The sequence below is a fragment of the Portunus trituberculatus genome, chromosome 48 (genome assembly GCF_017591435.1).
Source record: "Portunus trituberculatus isolate SZX2019 chromosome 48, ASM1759143v1, whole genome shotgun sequence".
NCBI classification, from domain to species: Eukaryota; Metazoa; Arthropoda; class Malacostraca; order Decapoda; family Portunidae; genus Portunus; species Portunus trituberculatus.
This window is the reverse complement of record NC_059302.1, coordinates 6515925-6533412: the sequence shown is the minus strand read 5'-3', so window position 1 is coordinate 6533412 and position 17488 is coordinate 6515925. Positions and strand designations below refer to the sequence as shown.

At 46.5% G+C, this 17488-nt stretch overlaps 1 protein-coding gene across 8 annotated transcripts in view; it reads right to left on the bottom strand.

The window, feature by feature from the left end:
* The window catches only part of LOC123498391 (zinc finger protein rotund-like), a 538442-nt gene that overhangs the window by 30910 nt on the left and 490044 nt on the right, over positions 1–17488 (bottom strand). For all 8 annotated transcript variants that reach the window (XM_045245490.1, XM_045245489.1, XM_045245493.1 and 5 more), the window contains one exon: positions 6566–6822. In XM_045245490.1, coding sequence (XP_045101425.1) covers positions 6566–6822 — 257 coding nt within the window. The remainder of the gene's footprint in view (positions 1–6565; positions 6823–17488) is intronic.

Sequence of the window (17488 nt, the reverse complement as noted above, 5' to 3'; positions counted from 1 at the left end):
GTGTGTGTGTGTGTGTGTGTGTGTGTGTGTGTGTGTGTGTGTGTGTGTGTCGGTGTTTGTGTGTGTGCGTGTGTATGTGTGTGTGTGCACGCAAAACTGGGCGTGCATACGTGCCCTTGCATATGTGTCTAAATTTATCACACGTGAGGCGTAGCCAGTGTACGGTCAAACAGACCCAGTGATACACAAACGAACGTGTCCCTGAAGCCAGTCAGTGAGAGTGTACCCGGGCCAGCCAGCATGTGCACGGGACTCAGCTAGATCGCGCGCGCATACACACACACACACACACACACACACACACACACACACACACACACACACACACTCGAGCTGCTGCAATATGGAGCCCACACCCAAACACGGCGGTTCAAGACTGTGTTGAACGTACCACAAGCCAGTGAGAGCGTACCCCACCCACCCACTGTTTCTTGCTCCTTCTGCACCCTCTTACCCCTCCCTCTCTCTCTCTCTCTCTCTCTCTCTCTCTCTCTCTCTCTCTCTCTCTCTTTCTTATCAACCAAACTTTACATATCCAATCTTCTCTCTGACCTCGGCTACACCTTCCTCAGACTGTTTGCATTGTGAATTCTGATCGATAATTTCCACGTAATTTTCGATGTGCCAAGTTTATTTGTATTTATGATGCTCCCTTGCTACCCCTCCCTCAAATCTCCTTCTCTCTCTCTCTCTCTCTCTCTCTCTCTCTCTCTCTCTCTCTCTCTCTCTCTCTCTCTCTCTCTCTCTCTCTCTCTCTCTCTCTCTCTCTCTCTCTCTCTCTCTCTCTCTCTCTCTCTCTTTCTGAGCATCGTCTTCATCATCATCTCCTCTTCTAGTTATCGGTTACTTCTCCAGAGTTCCACCACACCCTTCCTGTTCCATGTACAAGTGGTGTGGGATGAGATGCTCTTTCTCTGCGGGTGAACCATAAGAAGCTTCTTCCAAACTCTCTAGTTTTTCTCTGTGTGCTTGCGATGTTTAGTTGGTTTCTCATTCATCCGTTTGTTCTCAAGAAGCTTTCTCCTTCCTGCAAACTTTTTACTGGCTTTCAAGTCTATCTTATAAATAGATTTCAGTTCGTTTTCTTCAACTTGTTGTGTACCCTAACTTTATCGACTTTCAAGTCCTTCTCCTTTCCTTTCCCGTTCATCGCCACCACGTTCCTCTTCTTAGTCCAGCTAACTCCCTCATTCTAGCGTCTGGTCTTACATCAAGATGATTACGAGTTAATTATAATGACGGCGATGAGGTAGACCCGTCCTCCCGCATCCCTTCCAGTCCCCCACGCCCTGCCTGGCACCGCTCACATCCACCCTCGCAAAGCTCTCAAATATCAAACAACATTCTCTTCTTTTGACCCACAATTATTCATACTCAGTGCCTTCACTTCCAGGGTGCAGACGGTGCTAAGCGTTTCTCCATAAATAATAATAGATTCATCAAGATTAATGATGCTATCCTTTACATCATTGGGCGATTCCACAATCATAGCCAAGAATCAAGCAGGTTTGATAATTGTTCCCCTCGAGGAAAGGAGGATCGTGAAGGAATGGAGGTGGACGAGAGAGAAGAGAAAGAGAGAGAAGAATGCAGAGAAGGAGAAACTTCTAATTTTAAACTTGATACAGCAAAATAAAAATATTCTTTTGCCTTTCTACTCTCTCTTTATCACTATTAGCTCAATGCTCTTCCCTCTATTGGCTCTCACCAAAGAGATGAAAAAGCAGACTTATGTTGTTCCTAATCTCTCTTTCTCTTTCTATTTGTGGTTTCCTTCTAAATCCTAATTACCGTTACAGGCTGGGTATCCACGAGTGACCCCGCCTCGCCGCGCCGCCACAAACACGTCTTCATCCTCCCCCTCCTTCCCTAAGGCGATGCAGGCACTAGCGCTTTCACCCCAAATGACTAGTGGCAGTTATACGATCTGTCAAGCGAGTTCTAGTCTAGTTCTTCCTTGTCCGGTCGAAGATGAGTGCATGTTGGAAAATCAGGCGACGTTGCTACGTTGAGAACATCCGATAAAATGCGCGGAAGAAAACGCCGCAGAATGCTACACTCGGATGCATGACAGGTCCAATTCAGGGAACAGTGAGGCGAGGCGAGGCGAGGCATGGTGTCTGGCCAGCGTCCACCTCGAGGCCGACGCCCTTCGAGGAGAGTTCGGCCGGTTTTGAACGGTTTTGAGGCGGCGGTCGCACACCTTCCTTCTCCTGCCGCTGCTGCATGTCGAAAAATGTGGCAGTGTTATAAAACCGGACTGGGGATGGTGGTGAAAATAAGTTGGGTTGCTTCACCACGTTTTCACGAAGAGGTGTTTATTAAAGCCTCTCGTTCCCAGCACCGCCACTCCGATGGGGTAGCCCGTCCTCAATAGCCACAAATAACCCACATGTCCACGATGCCCACGTCCCCCCACCTCCCCCACTACTTTGAATATAGAGAGAAATCAGTGCCCCAGAATACCCAGGTTATATTGTTCGTTACACGATGACCACAAGGTATGTTAAGGCTGAGATCATTGTGCCCTCAGGTAGGTGTTGTCGAGCCAGTGAGAGGGTTTACTAACCTCCTCCCCTGCCGCCTTGCTACTCGGACTTCCCTTTCTTCCTTTCAGTAATACGCATAAAAGGGCTTTCTTCTCTGCTGTATTTATGGACGCTCACCAGTAGTTTTTTCTCCACCCAAAGACAAAGGAGAGAACACACAAACACCATGTAAATAATAACATAAATAATGTATATAAAGAGATGTCTGGACTGGACTGGTGTTCGAGTGGCACTGGGGCAGGAACCTGCTTAAACATCTTGCTCTCCAAACGACATGTGTTTCCTCCGGGTAAGAATGACTGTTCATTAATGCTGTCGTAAAAAGAAGAGAAAGAAAAAGAGTAGGAAGAGAGAAGGAAGAGAGGAGAAAGAAAGAGAAGAAGAAGAAGAAATGGAAATGGAAGAAGAAGAAGAAGAAGAAGAAGAAGAAGAAGAAGAAGAAGAAGAAGAAGAAGAAGAAGAAGAAGAAGAAGAAGAAGAAGAAGAAGAAGAAGAAGAAGAAGAAGAAGAAGAAGAAGAAGAAGAAGAAGAAGAAGAAGAAGAAGAAGAAGAAGAAGAAGAAGAAGAAGAAGAAGAAGAAGAAGAAGAAGAAGAAGAAGAAGAAGAAGAAGAAGAAGAAGAAGAAGAAGAAGAAGAAGAAGAAGAAGAAGAAGAAGAAGAAGAAGAAGAAGAAGAAGAAGAAGAAGAAGAAGAAGAAGAAGAAGAAGAAGAAAGAAAGAAAAAGAAGAAAAAGATGATGATTATGAAGAAGATTAAGAAGAGACAAAAGACAGTATATAAAAAAAAGTTTACAAAATAAAACTACTAAACAGCCGACTGAACTTGAGGGAAAGCAGCACGAACAAGTCAACAGTAGCTCATATTGACAAAGACTTCTCACATTGGACGGTTGAAGAGCAAGATCAACAAGTGGCGGCTAGTGGAGCGAGACAACCTGGGCCCTAAAACCAAGCGTGTCAAAAGAAAAGTAAGCACTAAGAGACAAGGTGTCGAATCCAGTATGCGAGTGAATGAATTGTCTCCTCCACACCCACTGATACATCCGTTAGTCTCTCTCTTTCTCTCTCTCTCGCCGGCGCCCACGAGGAAGGAGGGGGAAGGGGGAAGGTACTGCTGGGGAAGACAGGTTGAGGGAGGAGTAGAATAAAGAAAAAAAGATACGTGAGATTTGTTCGGATAGAGGAGAGTGACTTGAATCGGCAAACGTGTCAAAGACTAGGAAGGAGGCAGAGAAAATTAAAGTGAGGTTTTGCGTCGTTCCAGATAATACTAAAGCGCGAAATGTTGGTAATTGAGTTTTTTTTTTTACTTCCATTTCCTTTTACACTGCCGACTCCCTCCGTCCCTCCCTCCCTCCCACATCCAAAAGGTCAAAAGAAACACTCGACAAACTAAGGCATATTGTGGTGCGGACGAGTGACTCCAAATGGGCCGTCAAACTCCGTTCCTACAATGACCCAACTTAATTAGCTTTGACCCCAAAGCGGAGGGAGAGAGAGAGAATGAGTCGCCTTTCATCGGTGCAAATTACAGGACTTGCTAAATACAAACTTGAACGCTGCTTTTCTCTCTCTCTCTCTCTCTCTCTCTCTCTCTCTCTCTCTCTCTCTCTCTCTCAATACCAGACTACAGGTATCAAGACAGTGTACTGGAAGACTTTTGACCTATACGGAGGGAGTGTGGAGACCATTGTCGCTGGAGCGTGGCGAGGAAGAAAACCTTCACTGCCTTAGTACCCCAGCGGCAACTTGGAGATGGTGGTAGGGGGGGAGGGGGAGGGAAGGAGGGGATGATGAGAAGAGGGAGGGACCGAGGAAGGGGAGGGAGGATAGGAGGGAGACGAGACAACCCTCTCAGCTTCCTGGCTCCACCCGAGGCTATCTGACCAGGTGGGTAGTGGGGGCCTGAAGAAGGAGTGATGGAGGGGGAGGAGGCTAATGATGATAACGAGAGAGAGAGAGAGAGAGAGAGAGAGAGAGAGAGAGAGAGAGAGAGAGAGAGAGAGAGAGAGAGAGAGAGAGAGAGAGAGAGAGAGAGAGAGAGAGTTATGGTATCTATAATAACACCAGTGCACGACGAAGAATCACAAAAGAGGGAGAGGGAAGGAAGGATTAAAGGAAGCAAAGAAGGAAGGAAGAAAAAATATATAAGAGAAGGAAGAAAATGAGACGACCCTAAAATGGAGTAAAAAATAACGATGACGAGAGATAAGGAGCAGAGGAGAGGAAGATGGAGAAGGAGGGCGTATAGAACTGGGAGAGGAGAGGAGGAGAGGGGAGGAGAAGCGAAGAGGAAGTGCTGTAAATACTTGGATGAACGATGAACATATGGAATGCTGAGAGAAAGGAGAGTAAGAAAGAAGATATAAAAAGAGACAAGGGCGTTGGCAGAGAAAGAGATAGGGAGATAGACAGGAATTAGGAAAAATGGTAAAACTCAACATTGAAAAAAGAAAACAAAAGGAGAGAGAAAAGCAGAAAGGTAATTCAGCATGCTCTCTTCTCCTTCCATTCTTTCCACTTCTCTCATCTCCACGAAAGTATGCTTAGCTTGACCTAGATGGCTAATTGTATTACATGGTTGATGCACCGACTTTGCCTCATCCCTACGCCGCGAAACAGGAACATAATATATACACACAAAAAGGAAAAAAAAAAAAAAAAAACACCGAAGACGCTTAGCTATATACAGATATAAAATCGACAAGTACTTCCCGTTACAAATATTATGTAAGATGCTTAAAAAATAAGAGAGAGAGAGAGAGAGAGAGAGAGAGAGAGAGAGAGAGAGAGAGAGAGAGAGAGAGAGAGAGAGAGAGAGAGAGAGAGAGAGAGAGAGAGAGAGAGAGAGAGAGAGAGAGAGAGAGAGAGAGATTGACTTTTTAATGACCCCACAACATTCAAACTCTGAGTCACACCGCAGCGATGCCGAAGAAACGTAGAGAAATAAATACAGTTACTCTGAGAAAATGTCACGCAGAGAAGAAAGGGGGAGGCGGGGGAGGAGGAGGTCTGAGGGGACACAAAGGATGCCTCGAGTGTCCATTGTGTTTGAAAATGTCGGTGATATGAAGAAAGTGGAGCTCTGACAACAGCCACCATCACTACTACTACTACTAGTACTACTACTACTACTACTACTACTACTGCTGCTGCTGCTGCTGCTGCTGCTACTACTATTACTACTACTACTACTACTATCTTGTGGTACGGCGGCTGCCAAGACAAGAAACAAGAACGGAGATAGTTCAATAGATTCAGTGATAGGGAATGAGGAAATCATACGTGAATAACCGCTGGCACATACACACACACACACACACACACACACACACACACACACACACACACACACACACACAAACACACACACATGATAAGAGATTACGAGGATTTCATCTGCACTCACATCGGATCAGTGAAGCGTATCGACAAGAGAGGAGACGGGACGGCAGGTGTGACGGCCAGAAAAATAGTTAAGCCTCGACCATGTTCCATGTATCAAAAGAACAGAGAAAAGATAAAAACCTCGGGGAAAGACTTACGTATATTTAAGTTCTCCTATACTAACAAGGAAAGTTTTTTTCTTTTGTTTCTTCATTAAGAGAGACCCTTATTACTTTATAGACCTAATGCTACGTAGATGAATGGTGGAATAGAATGAAGGGAAAAAAGTTCACGATGCCGCTTACGTGAAAACAGAAGAATCTTCCCTAATTTAGGTTGAGTTTTGTGTAGGAAACCTGCCTGAAGGGGAGTGACACTGGAAAACTTTCTTTCTCATATGACCTTCCTCTTTCTTTCTTGTAATGTGTGTGTCTTTGTGTGTGTGTGTGTGTGTGTGTGTGTGTGTGTGTGTGTGTGTGTGTGTGTGTGTGTGTGTGTGTGTGTGTGTGTGTGTGTGTGTGTGTGTGAGTGTGTGTGTGTGTGAGAGTGAGTGTGTGTGTGTGTGAGAGTGAGCGTGTGTGTGTGTTTGTGTGTGAGTGTGTCCTGCAGACAACAAACAGTGGTACTCACCTGTGGACACATCTTGCACTGGTACTTTCTAGCGGATCCATTGTTGGGCGGGTTCTGTCCGATGCCTGGAGGTGTGGGCGGCATCTTGGCGGCATTGATGGGCTGAGGGACGATGAGCATGGAGGGCGTGGACACCGTGGGCGGTGAGGCGGACGACGCCGACCCGTTACTGCGGGCGTAGAGGGACGCGGGCGCCATGTTGTGCGGGATTTCGAGCCCCCGCCCATCCAGCCGGTCGTCTAGGTTGTTGGGGTGACCTGCGGAGGAAGAAAGGAAGGGTCAGCGCCTCTCAGTGACTCTCCCTAACCTACATTAACCGTGGGCGTCTTGTTGCCACTCAGTGTGACTCATAAAGCCCCATGATTAATGGTTGCCAGCGCGGGTGTAAACACACACGCACACACATACACACACACACACACACACACACACACACACACACACACACACACACACACACACACACACACACACACACACACACACACACACACACACACACACACAAAAGCGTGGCGAGAGTGCATTTTCCATCTGAAATATGAAAAAAAGTTTATGCAATTTAACTTTGGTAAAGGAATACTTTACCGCAAACCACAAAGTGAATAACACGCTACGCTGAGGTCAACGCACTCATCAAAGTACCAGCATCAAAAGGGAAAGGCTCATGAATTTCAGAATTATGAAATTCAACAAAGAATCACCACACGATAACAGCGAACCAGAGAACAGCGTGTATGGAGGAGCAGCTCGGCCTCTCTTGCCTCTACCTGCGGAGAGGGGCTGTTCATCTGAGGGAGGAACCATCAGGTGATCCCCCAGGTGTTCACCCCTTCGCCTCTCCCACCCTTGCCTGGAACTCGTTTACGTCAGGGGCCCATCATGTCAGGGCAACATTTTTCACCGTCTCTCTTTGGGCCTCAAAGGTTACGCAACACAGATACAGTTTTCTCTCTCCTTTCTCTTCTCCTTCTGCCTCTCTACTGCCTTGTGTGACTGCCCTTCCAGTTCTCCCCTTCCTCCTCCGTTTTTTGTCACTTTTGTCTTACATTTATTCATCTTTCCCTCTATTCACAGCAGCATCCTAATTCTCTCTCTCTCTCTCTCTCTCTCTCTCTCTCTCTCTCTCTCTCTCTCTCTCTCTCTCTCTCTTGCTCTCACTTCCCACCCACTCCTAACCTCTCCATCTCCTATGTCCCTTGTCTTTATAATAATTACTTTAACTCATTTTCTTATGCTTCTTGTCCTCTGCTCCCTCGTCTCTGTTCTCAGTCATCATGATTCTTCAGTCTTCATTATGTCGTCTCACCCTTCCTCTTCCTATTCCGTCCCCTTCTTCTTCCCTCCATAATTACTTTTAAATTACTGTTCATCGCAATTATTGTTCATGATCATTTGTCCTCAAGATTACCTTTCCCCTCCTTAATATGTTCTTGCTGTTGATCCTCCTCCTCCTTTTCCTCCTCCTCCTCCTTTTCCTCCTCTTCTCCTTCATTACCGCTTTCATCCTTTTCTACTTAATTTCAGTGGATTACTCTTCTCCTTTACATGTCGTCGGGCTGTACTAGCTGATGGATTACTCTCAGGCGCCTCTACTCTTCATCCTTAACTCTGGAATTTAGTCCCATGACCCGGATTTCTCACGTACGAATCTGTCTGTCAGTCCAACATCTTCATTTTTGATAATTATTCTTTTATTGGTCAAATTGCTCTTCTTTTTTTGTGGCTTGGTGAAGAGCAAGGATGAGGCACGATTTAGCAGCATAGCCTGGAAAAAAAAGGGAAAGAGGGAGGGAGTGACGCCCCCATCTGTTCTATTATACATTCAAAGCCACGCGCGCTCTCCGCCGTCAAAGGGGAGACACCTCACAGCTTTCACTCACTCCACTTCGTCCAGACTTTTAAAGTCGCTCGCCTTTAGCTGTTGGCTGCTTGTCACTTTGTTTGTTCAGGTCACTTTCGATCATGGCCATGTGACTGTGGGTGTAGCGCTACTTCAGGGTCCTGTGGAGGGTGAACTCCAGTAATCGTGGTGTACAGTGCACAAAAAAAAAAAAAAAAAAAACAATAAAAAAAATCAATCAATTGATAACAATAATAAATAGATAAGATAAAAAATATCTTTGATGAAATACTTGTGCTGCTAAAACACCATTTCCTGTTCCTCATATTCATGTAAATCTATATAATTTGGTTGTTCCAAGTTACTTAGGTTTTCAAACACTTTTCAAAAGAAAAACAAGATTAAGTAAAAGAATGTGTAGTTAAGTTGTTTGAATTTCAGGACGCATATTTTGTTCTCAAAATCAGCGTGTAATAATGTGTAGAGTACGAAACTTTTCTTCTCAATTATGGAAATTCCACAGGAATCACCATCCTTGACAAAGTCACTCGAACACCTGCCCGTCAGCATCGGTTAGTGTGGAGAGAGGCGAGGGAAGAGAGAGAAGAATGGAGGAAAAGCAACGAATCATGGAAGGAAACAAGAGAACAAGAGTGATCAGCAGCTGCAGCTCAGTCCCGCCTCTTGGAGGGAGGGAGGGAGGGAGGGTATCAAGGCCAGTGAGAAAAAAATAAATACCAAAATTAGTATACAAGAGAATGGATGAACGAATAATCAACAAGAACAAGAAAAAAAAAATTATAGAACAGATGCAAGGTGAGAGAGGCGAGCAACAGGTGTACCGCAGCAGCAGCAGCAGCAGCAGCAGCAGCAGCAGCAGGTAAACACGCGTGGGTGCGGCGCGGGGCAACAACTGGCCCACGTCCGGAGCCTTGCCGTTGAGTGCAGCTTTTTGTCCCCTCCTGGTTACTTTACCCAGCCGCGTCCCAACCCTCGCCTCCAACACCCACACTCAACCAATTTATATCAGATTTCTAGACTAGCATCAGTGTGGCAAAACTTTAAACTTCTCCCCACAGTGGCAGGAGGGTGTGTTGTTTTGTACGGGAAACAGAAAGGGAATCTGTCTCTAGTTCAGGGTTTCAAAGAGCATCAACCAGGATGTCCTTGTGTACGGAATCGGACACCGTAGTTCACTTCTTGTGGACTCCGGGTGGGTGTCAGCGCAAACCGAATATCCTTGGGAGGAATGTCAAGGAATGACAGAAAAAACTGTAAGCGGTCCGCTCCATACGGGAAGGTTGCACCAGCTGGGAGAGGGACCTTTAAACCACAACACCACAGAGGCCCCACGCCCCAACAACACCAATGTTATCATTAGAATTTAATAACACGTTCACACTGCACACGAAAGTGTGACTTCATACATGTGTGTGCGAGATGTGTGAACATGTATATCAACGTGTGAAATATTTGGTAAATCCATAGCTTCTAGTAATATAACAAAGAGAGAGAGAGAGAGAGAGAGAGAGAGAGAGAGAGAGAGAGAGAGAGAGAGAGAGAGAGAGAGAGAGAGAGAGAGAGAGAGAGAGAGAGAGAGAGAGAGAGAGAGAGAGAGAGAGAGAGAGAGAGAGAGAGAGAGAGAGAGAGAGAGAGAGAGAGAGAGAGAGAGAGAGAGAGAGAGAGAGAGAGAGAGAGAGAGAGAGAGAGAGAGAGAGAGAGAGAGAGAGAGAGAGAGAGAGAGAGAGAGAGAGAGAGAGAGAGAGAGAGAGAGAGAGAGAGAGAGAGAGAGAGAGAGAGAGAGAGAGAGAGAGAGAGAGAGAGAGAGAGAGAGAGAATGCATGAATACACTTTAACATCCGACACACAGGCGTCTCTTAGGAGCAGACAGACTGGGTTTGGAGGAGGGGATTAAGATAGGTGGGCTGGCGTGGCCCTGAGCTTGGGGTTCAGTCAGAGCTGAGCTAGTTCCCGCCGGCTGGCAGCCCACTCACCCCGGAAACCTTGTGCAGCGCCATGACTGTCGGTTCCAAGCTGACTGGAAGGGAGCCGCCCAAAGCCAGGCGGGCAGGGCTTTCCAGGAAGGTCGTTCCTATTAGGTAATGGTCAGGTCTGCGTCCCAAATAATAGCACATGGAGATAGCAGTAAATATTTGTTGCAGAAAAGTGAACGGCAGAGAGAAATTCGAGGCAAGGAGAATCTCACATCATGCAGCAAGACGGGAATGCACATGAGTGAGTATGTGTGTGTGTACGTACATGAACCAGCCACACGAGGAAAATTTCTAGCGGTGGAGAAACTCCTAAGGTGGTGTAAAAGAGGGAGGCACGAGGAAGGTGGAAGGAGGAGGACGTGGGAGGTGGTTAGGGAGGGGGTAGTGGTCGCCTGCGGTGGGGTGAGAGTGGTGGTGAAGGCAGCTGAGGGCAGGGTGGGGCAGGATCGGGGCTGCCCAGGGGAGGTGAGGGAGGGAAGGGTGAGGAAAGGGGAGGGGGTGTGCAGGGTCTTGCCCAACACACGTTACTTGGTCAGCAGCTACGCCCACCTCAAAGGTCAGGGGAGGCACACGCCCACACATAAATATACATGCGCTCATACAAACACACGCACGCATGCACGGGTAAACACGGGTACGAAACGGTAACACACTAAACGCTTTGGGTACGAATACACCTATGGCATCAAGAGGAGTGACCATAATTACATACAGGTTGCTCTTAACTCACTTCCTGCTGCTGCTGCTACTTTCCCTTACCACACCCACAACTCTTACCCACGCACGCTCTTCGACACCTTCACACACCAATGTCTCAATACCTCCACACCCATTGAGACAAACCGCGTAAAACTACCGCATAAGACAGACTTCAGCTACGTCGAAGGTGGTCAGGGTCGACAGGGAGCTTGGCCCGAGGCAGTACCCACAGGAGCGGCGTGCAAGAGACAAGCTGGTGACCTCGATACGCCACGCCCGGAGCCATGACGACGCCTGGACCAGCAGCACCAGCAATAGAAGGAGAGGGGGGGGATAGGCGGCCTGAGACAAGCATGTGGTCTGGGTGGAGGCTTGGGTGGAGGTGTAGTCTAGTTCACGGGGTTAGTGGGTGTCTGAATCACCACTACCACCACCAGCAACACCGTCACTACAACCATAACACACACACACACACACACACACACACACACACACACACACACACACACAGAGAGAGAGAGAGAGAGAGAGAGAGAGAGAGAGAGAGAGAGAGAGAGAGAGAGAGAGAGAGAGAGAGAGAGAGAGAGAGAGAGAGAGAGAGAGAGAGAGAGAGAGAGAGAGAGAGAGAGAGAGAGAGAGAGAGAGAACTATCACTACCAGGAAACCAGAAATGAATCACAATATTAATAATGTAACTCTTCCGCTGCAGTGACGACGAATAATACAGAGTGAGTGCGGCGGGAAGACACACTCACGTTCCTTAATCGTTACTGACAGATCACGTAATACATTCACATCGAGGCATTTCGCTATAACCAGCCAGGAAGGAGTACTCAAATATTGGGAACGATGATAAGTCCAACAGCTGACACATGACTCTTCTTTCATCATAACCTTCGGTGCTTGCTGTGCCTCATATTAGGTTCCTTACTCGTGAAAGTGCACGTCATTCGATACTCGTTTTCTCAGGATCGCCCTCGGTTTGTTGTTTCCAGAATAGGGAGAGAGAGCTAAAAATACTTTATGTACCCAAGTCTTATTTCAATAAAAAAACACCATTTGATTTCCTTTCCTGAACCGGTCTCCTTTTCTGTATGCGCAGTTCTGATTACCTCACAAAGCGTAATAAATTTACTTAATTATAGTAAACAACACAACGGAGAACTGTTGTGGCCTGCGGGAGGACCCATGTGAGGGAGGAGTGGACGGCAGCACCTTGTTGGGGGCAGCAGAGGCCCGCGCCCGGTAGTTAGTGGGTGTGAGGCAACGTGAATTAGTTTGCCCACATAAGCGACCCCAATACCCGGTACCTGCCCAGCCTTCCCTACAGGCCGCGGCAGCGTTGAGCAACACCCACAACACTGCCATTCATTACCTCCCGCGTCCCTCGCAGGTGTGGCAATGTTACTTTTTCCTTCACCCAGTAAGGATACCGTCTGAACCGGCCCTGAGCTAAACGTAATCATCCTTTTGCTCCTGCCTGCCTCCTCCCTCCCCTTGTGTGGCTCGCCCCTTGGGTCTTCCCTGACTGATCAAGTGAATTTTATATTGAAATTTTATCCCTGTTCGGCACACACACACACACACACACACACACACACACACACACACACACACGAATGCACTTCCTTATCGAGAAGAATCTTTATAAGCTAACTGTTCCACACCACTTTAATCTTTCGTTAACGTAGATATACTCGTAAATCAAAGAAATAACAATAATTCTTCAAGTCACAAGGTTGTTTGTTCCCTCACTGTGTATGGAAACATAAAAAAAACAAGGAATCAAAGTTAAGTAAACAGGAATCTCGCTCGGGGGTTCTCGTGCACCTCAGTTATTTTCATGACACTTGGCCGGCCATCTGTATGCAGGTGAGCAGCCGGTTCGTAAAAGCCTTCAAGTGAGCGAAACTAAGGTGTTGGGACCTGGGTCCACGCCTGCCTGCCTGAACAGAGCTGGAGATAACTGAGTAGATGGATGATGAATGCGAGAGAGAGAGAGAGAGAGAGAGAGAGAGAGAGAGAGAGAGAGAGAGAGAGAGAGAGAGAGAGAGAGAGAGAGAGAGAGAGAGAGAGAGAGAGAGAGAGAGAGAGAGAGAGAGAGAGAGAGAGAGAGAGAGAGAGAGAGAGAGAGAGAGAGAGAGAGAGAGAGAGAGAGAGTAAAAATACTTCATGACGATCTTCAGTAAGCAATATAATCTTCAGTGACCACGAACCTGACATTACACACGACTCATCCTCCTCTTTTTTTTCTTCAAAACTGTTTTTTACTTTACTTTTTTGTCCTTCGTATTCATCTTCGTTCACGCGAATCAGGAATTCCTCCACCGACGACCTCTGAGGGATGAACGCTCCGTATTCTCCTGAGTCACACAACAAATCCACCTTTTCCTCCTTTCTCCTTTTATGTACATTCGGAAACATATAAATACACATAAGTGAAAGGAGTTAAGCAGAAAAAAACGTACACACATAAGCATGATGAGACAAATGACTTGAGTTTGCTTATGACGTGCATATGACGCCGTGATACTCCTCTCTACTTAGAGTAAATGTATTAAGCCGCAGCTTGTTCCTCCTTAAAAGGCATCGTGTAAAAGATTCGCTGCGTTAATTTCCTCCTGCACGTCATGTAATAGTTTATCCTCAGCTCGCACCGCACAAGCAGGCGAGGGACCGACCCAGTGGTGTTTCCCGAGTGTGTTCTCGCCTTTTTTCCCTCAGTGTTGTGGTTCATCCCGGCAGTGAGTGAGATGAAATGTTGATACAGCGGTCAGATAAGGCTTCAGGCGTAAGGTGAAGCCAGAGGCCATCATTACTATCACCACCATCACCCTTGCCACCATCCTTGCCACTGCCATCACTATCACCCCCACTATCACCATCACTACGGCTACCACTCTGCCACCTTCACTTCTGACAGCCCTTCTACCATCACCTGCGCTCCCAGATATCGATAACAAGTAGACATTCTATCTGCATAGTGGCGATTGAAGAATATGACGAGGGAGAAAAAAATATATGTAGGAAAAAAAGAATAATGGAGAAGTACGGGAATCAAAACAGGAAAAAAATGCACTATATGAGAAACTCGACAACCTGAAACATGGAACGGGCGACTAACATGGAAAGTAAGACAGGAAATATCACCGAAACTTTCCCTCATGCAACACGAATACGCATCACCAGAACCACTGCTGCAATATAAGATGAGGAGAACGTCAGTGTAGGTTTGTCTGTATTATTAAATGTTCTGTGACAGCCGCCGAGGAGGAACGAACTTTGCAATGAAAGGTGGAAACTGAGAAAATGCATCGATTATTATCACTGTCCTCACGTGTCGGGTAACATCGAGGTAGACCAGTGTCCGATCAAGTGAGGAACAAGTCAATGCACTTGTAACGCGATCGCCGCGGACCTGATGGTTTATCATGTTGCTCCTTCTGCCTCTTATTTCTTTATGCAATTTTTTTCCTTTCTCTCTCTCTCTCTCTCTCCTCCTCTCCCTTTCTCGGCTTCCCACGAGTCCGAATTCTGAGTTTCACCCTCGTCTCGCGTCCCTTCCTGGTGAAATAAATATCCTCTGCTCGTCAGTCTCCTCACCACATCTCCCTTCTCTGTCAGCGCTGCCACCTCCCTTCGCCTCGCTCTCGCCTCCCCGTCGGTAATCCCCCGCCCGCCGCTTGCCCTTCCTTGACCTTCTAATAATCCTCCTCCTGCCCTCCTTCCACGCCTTCAGCGTCCGGACTGTCTTATAGGAAACCTCCTGAGTACTTTTATTTACGAACTACATTTTTTCCTCATTGGATTCTCATTGTTTTTTCTTTGAATTATATTTTCATGTTAAGAATTATCATAAAGATGAGTAAAAATATCACAATAAGGAGAGAGAGAGAGAGAGAGAGAGAGAGAGAGAGAGAGAGAGAGAGAGAGAGAGAGAGAGAGAGAGAGAGAGAGAGAGAGAGAGAGAGAGAGAGAGAGAGAGTTGAACTTGATTCCCTAAGCTCCCATATTTACAGTTTTGAACCCACACATTATGAGGTGTAAAAACCAAGTCTCCCACGACCCCCAAAGCAGTGCAGACTCGACTCGGGATGTGAAGGGCCGTCCTCACTGCGTGTCACCCTATCCTCACACACAAAAAAAGACGAGAAGAAAATGGCAAAAACACTACCATTGTTACAGTTTTGCCAACGACCGCTCTAAACGGGTGACGAAGGTGGTGCTGAGGGCGGAGGCGGAGGAGAGTCAGGGGAGAGGGAAAGGAAAAAAGGGGGAAGGGTGGTGTATAAAGGATGAAAGGAGGGAAGAACAGAAGAACAGGCGGAGAACAACGTGTAAAGAAATGTTGTGTGGGTTTCTTTACATTTACGGTTTTGTTTTCATCTTTGTACCATTGTTTTCAAGAGCGACATAACAAAAGTATCTCAAGGGTTTTCTAATGTTGATTGTCTATAAAAGGAGTGATTTTCTATTCTTTCGGTGCTTAGGTTAAGCTTAGACTGTAGTATGGTAATGGCATTTAATTACTGCACTTGTCTCAATTAAATTATTTCTTATTTTTCACTTATACACCACAAAAAATGAAACTGCACACACACACACACACACACACACACACACACACACACACACACACACACACACACACACACACACACGAGTATTCCCGCAGTTCTCGAGCTACCTCGTACGAGCTAGTTTTACTAGTGAAAAGAGGAATAAGTAATCTAACAAGAAAACATAATACTGTTTGTGTAAAGGGAATCGAAGTCTGCTCGAACACTGCAAAAGTTAGTTCTGTCAATCTTCTTCACAAACTGGAGAGTAAGAAATAATTTCTCTTACATAATTGAAGTTTTATACGATAAAAGTATACTAAGTCCAAGTTGCCCAGTGTTCCCCGCAGCACACACATCTATTTACCACTAATGAAATAGTCTAGATCTGAATGAAGTGACGAAATGCTTTACATATATAGTCATGATGTCGCTATGAAGCAGACCTGCCACATGTGCATATTATTGATATCGATAACTTTTCAAGCAGGAACAGTAAGACATCGTTCATTACAGTAAAACAAGAGTCCTCTTTGGTCCTCCCAATAAACGGTAGTGAAGCTTCACTGAGAGCTTACCGCGACGCTGCACCGAGTCTCGCCTTGATGCATTGGGATGCAGAGCATGATGGAAGGGGTGGAGCCTCGGGAGGAGGCACATGCTGATTGGGTATTGGCATTGAATTAATTGATATCTCTACTCTGCTTACATATACATTCTTTGCTATACATATTAATGTTTCCCTTCCTTTATAGCTTGTTCTATATGATTCTTGCAAATTCATACATTTGAAAAATTATAGCTAATTGATATCAATTAGTCAACTATCATCTCTCATTACTGACTGTCAGCTTGGTTCGGCTTTTGCTGCGACAGAGACACCCAGACCAGCCACAAGGAGGAATGTCACGCCTAATTTGGCCAGGTGCACGACATTCAGCACCAGCTTTAGTCGACTCTCTCACGCTGTGCGCCACTCTCACCCCGATGGGGGAGATGACGGCACGCAGATCAACAAATACCACTGGTGATTTTGTCATCAACGGGCCACTTACGAGTACGATGCTGTCGGTCTGGGGCACTAACAGGCCTGTAGGAGTGGGTACGGGGCGGCGGCTAGAGTTGGGAGAAACCTGTCCTGCCGTAGGAGGGGCGTGTCCCCGGCCCTAAGGCGGGTCAGCCCTCCACACGCAATTGTAGGAGGGATGCTGGTGAGAGGAGGTGGGTAGGCTGGTCACTGCGGGGAGTTGAGGGTGGGAAGATGGAAGTAAGAGAGAAAGGCAAGGCATCGGGTATAGAGAAAGGAAGCAAGAGGATAAATTGAAGGTCATAAAAGTCTGTTACTCAAAACGAGGTCACAAGACAAGGCCAGACGTCTGATACATGGCTTGCTACTAGAATATTATTCCTCAGGATTAGTTGGAGTGATGCCTCGTTTATCTAAACATTGAGAAGACGAAGACGAGTGGAATTTGGTCTCTTATTCTGGAAATTTGTAAACGAGATTTGTCTGGTAACAACTGATCAAGCGAAATTAATTTCTCACAAAATGACTTAACATGCTTGGCAGTGACCGTCCCGACAGCACTCGTCTGGTCCACTCAGCACAGCGATACCCAGTCATCCCAGTACATGTCCGACAAAATAAATCCATTCCAGTCGCCACCATTATTCCACACTCCCCTTAATTATATTAATTGTGAACCCGTCTGACCAGTGGTTACACGACGGCCGGAGTGACCCAGCACCTGTCTCTGCTACACTTGCAGCTCGGCGCGGAGTCGCACTCTCACTCGTGCCGTTAAGACTTGTCTTTCTTTGGTGGCTC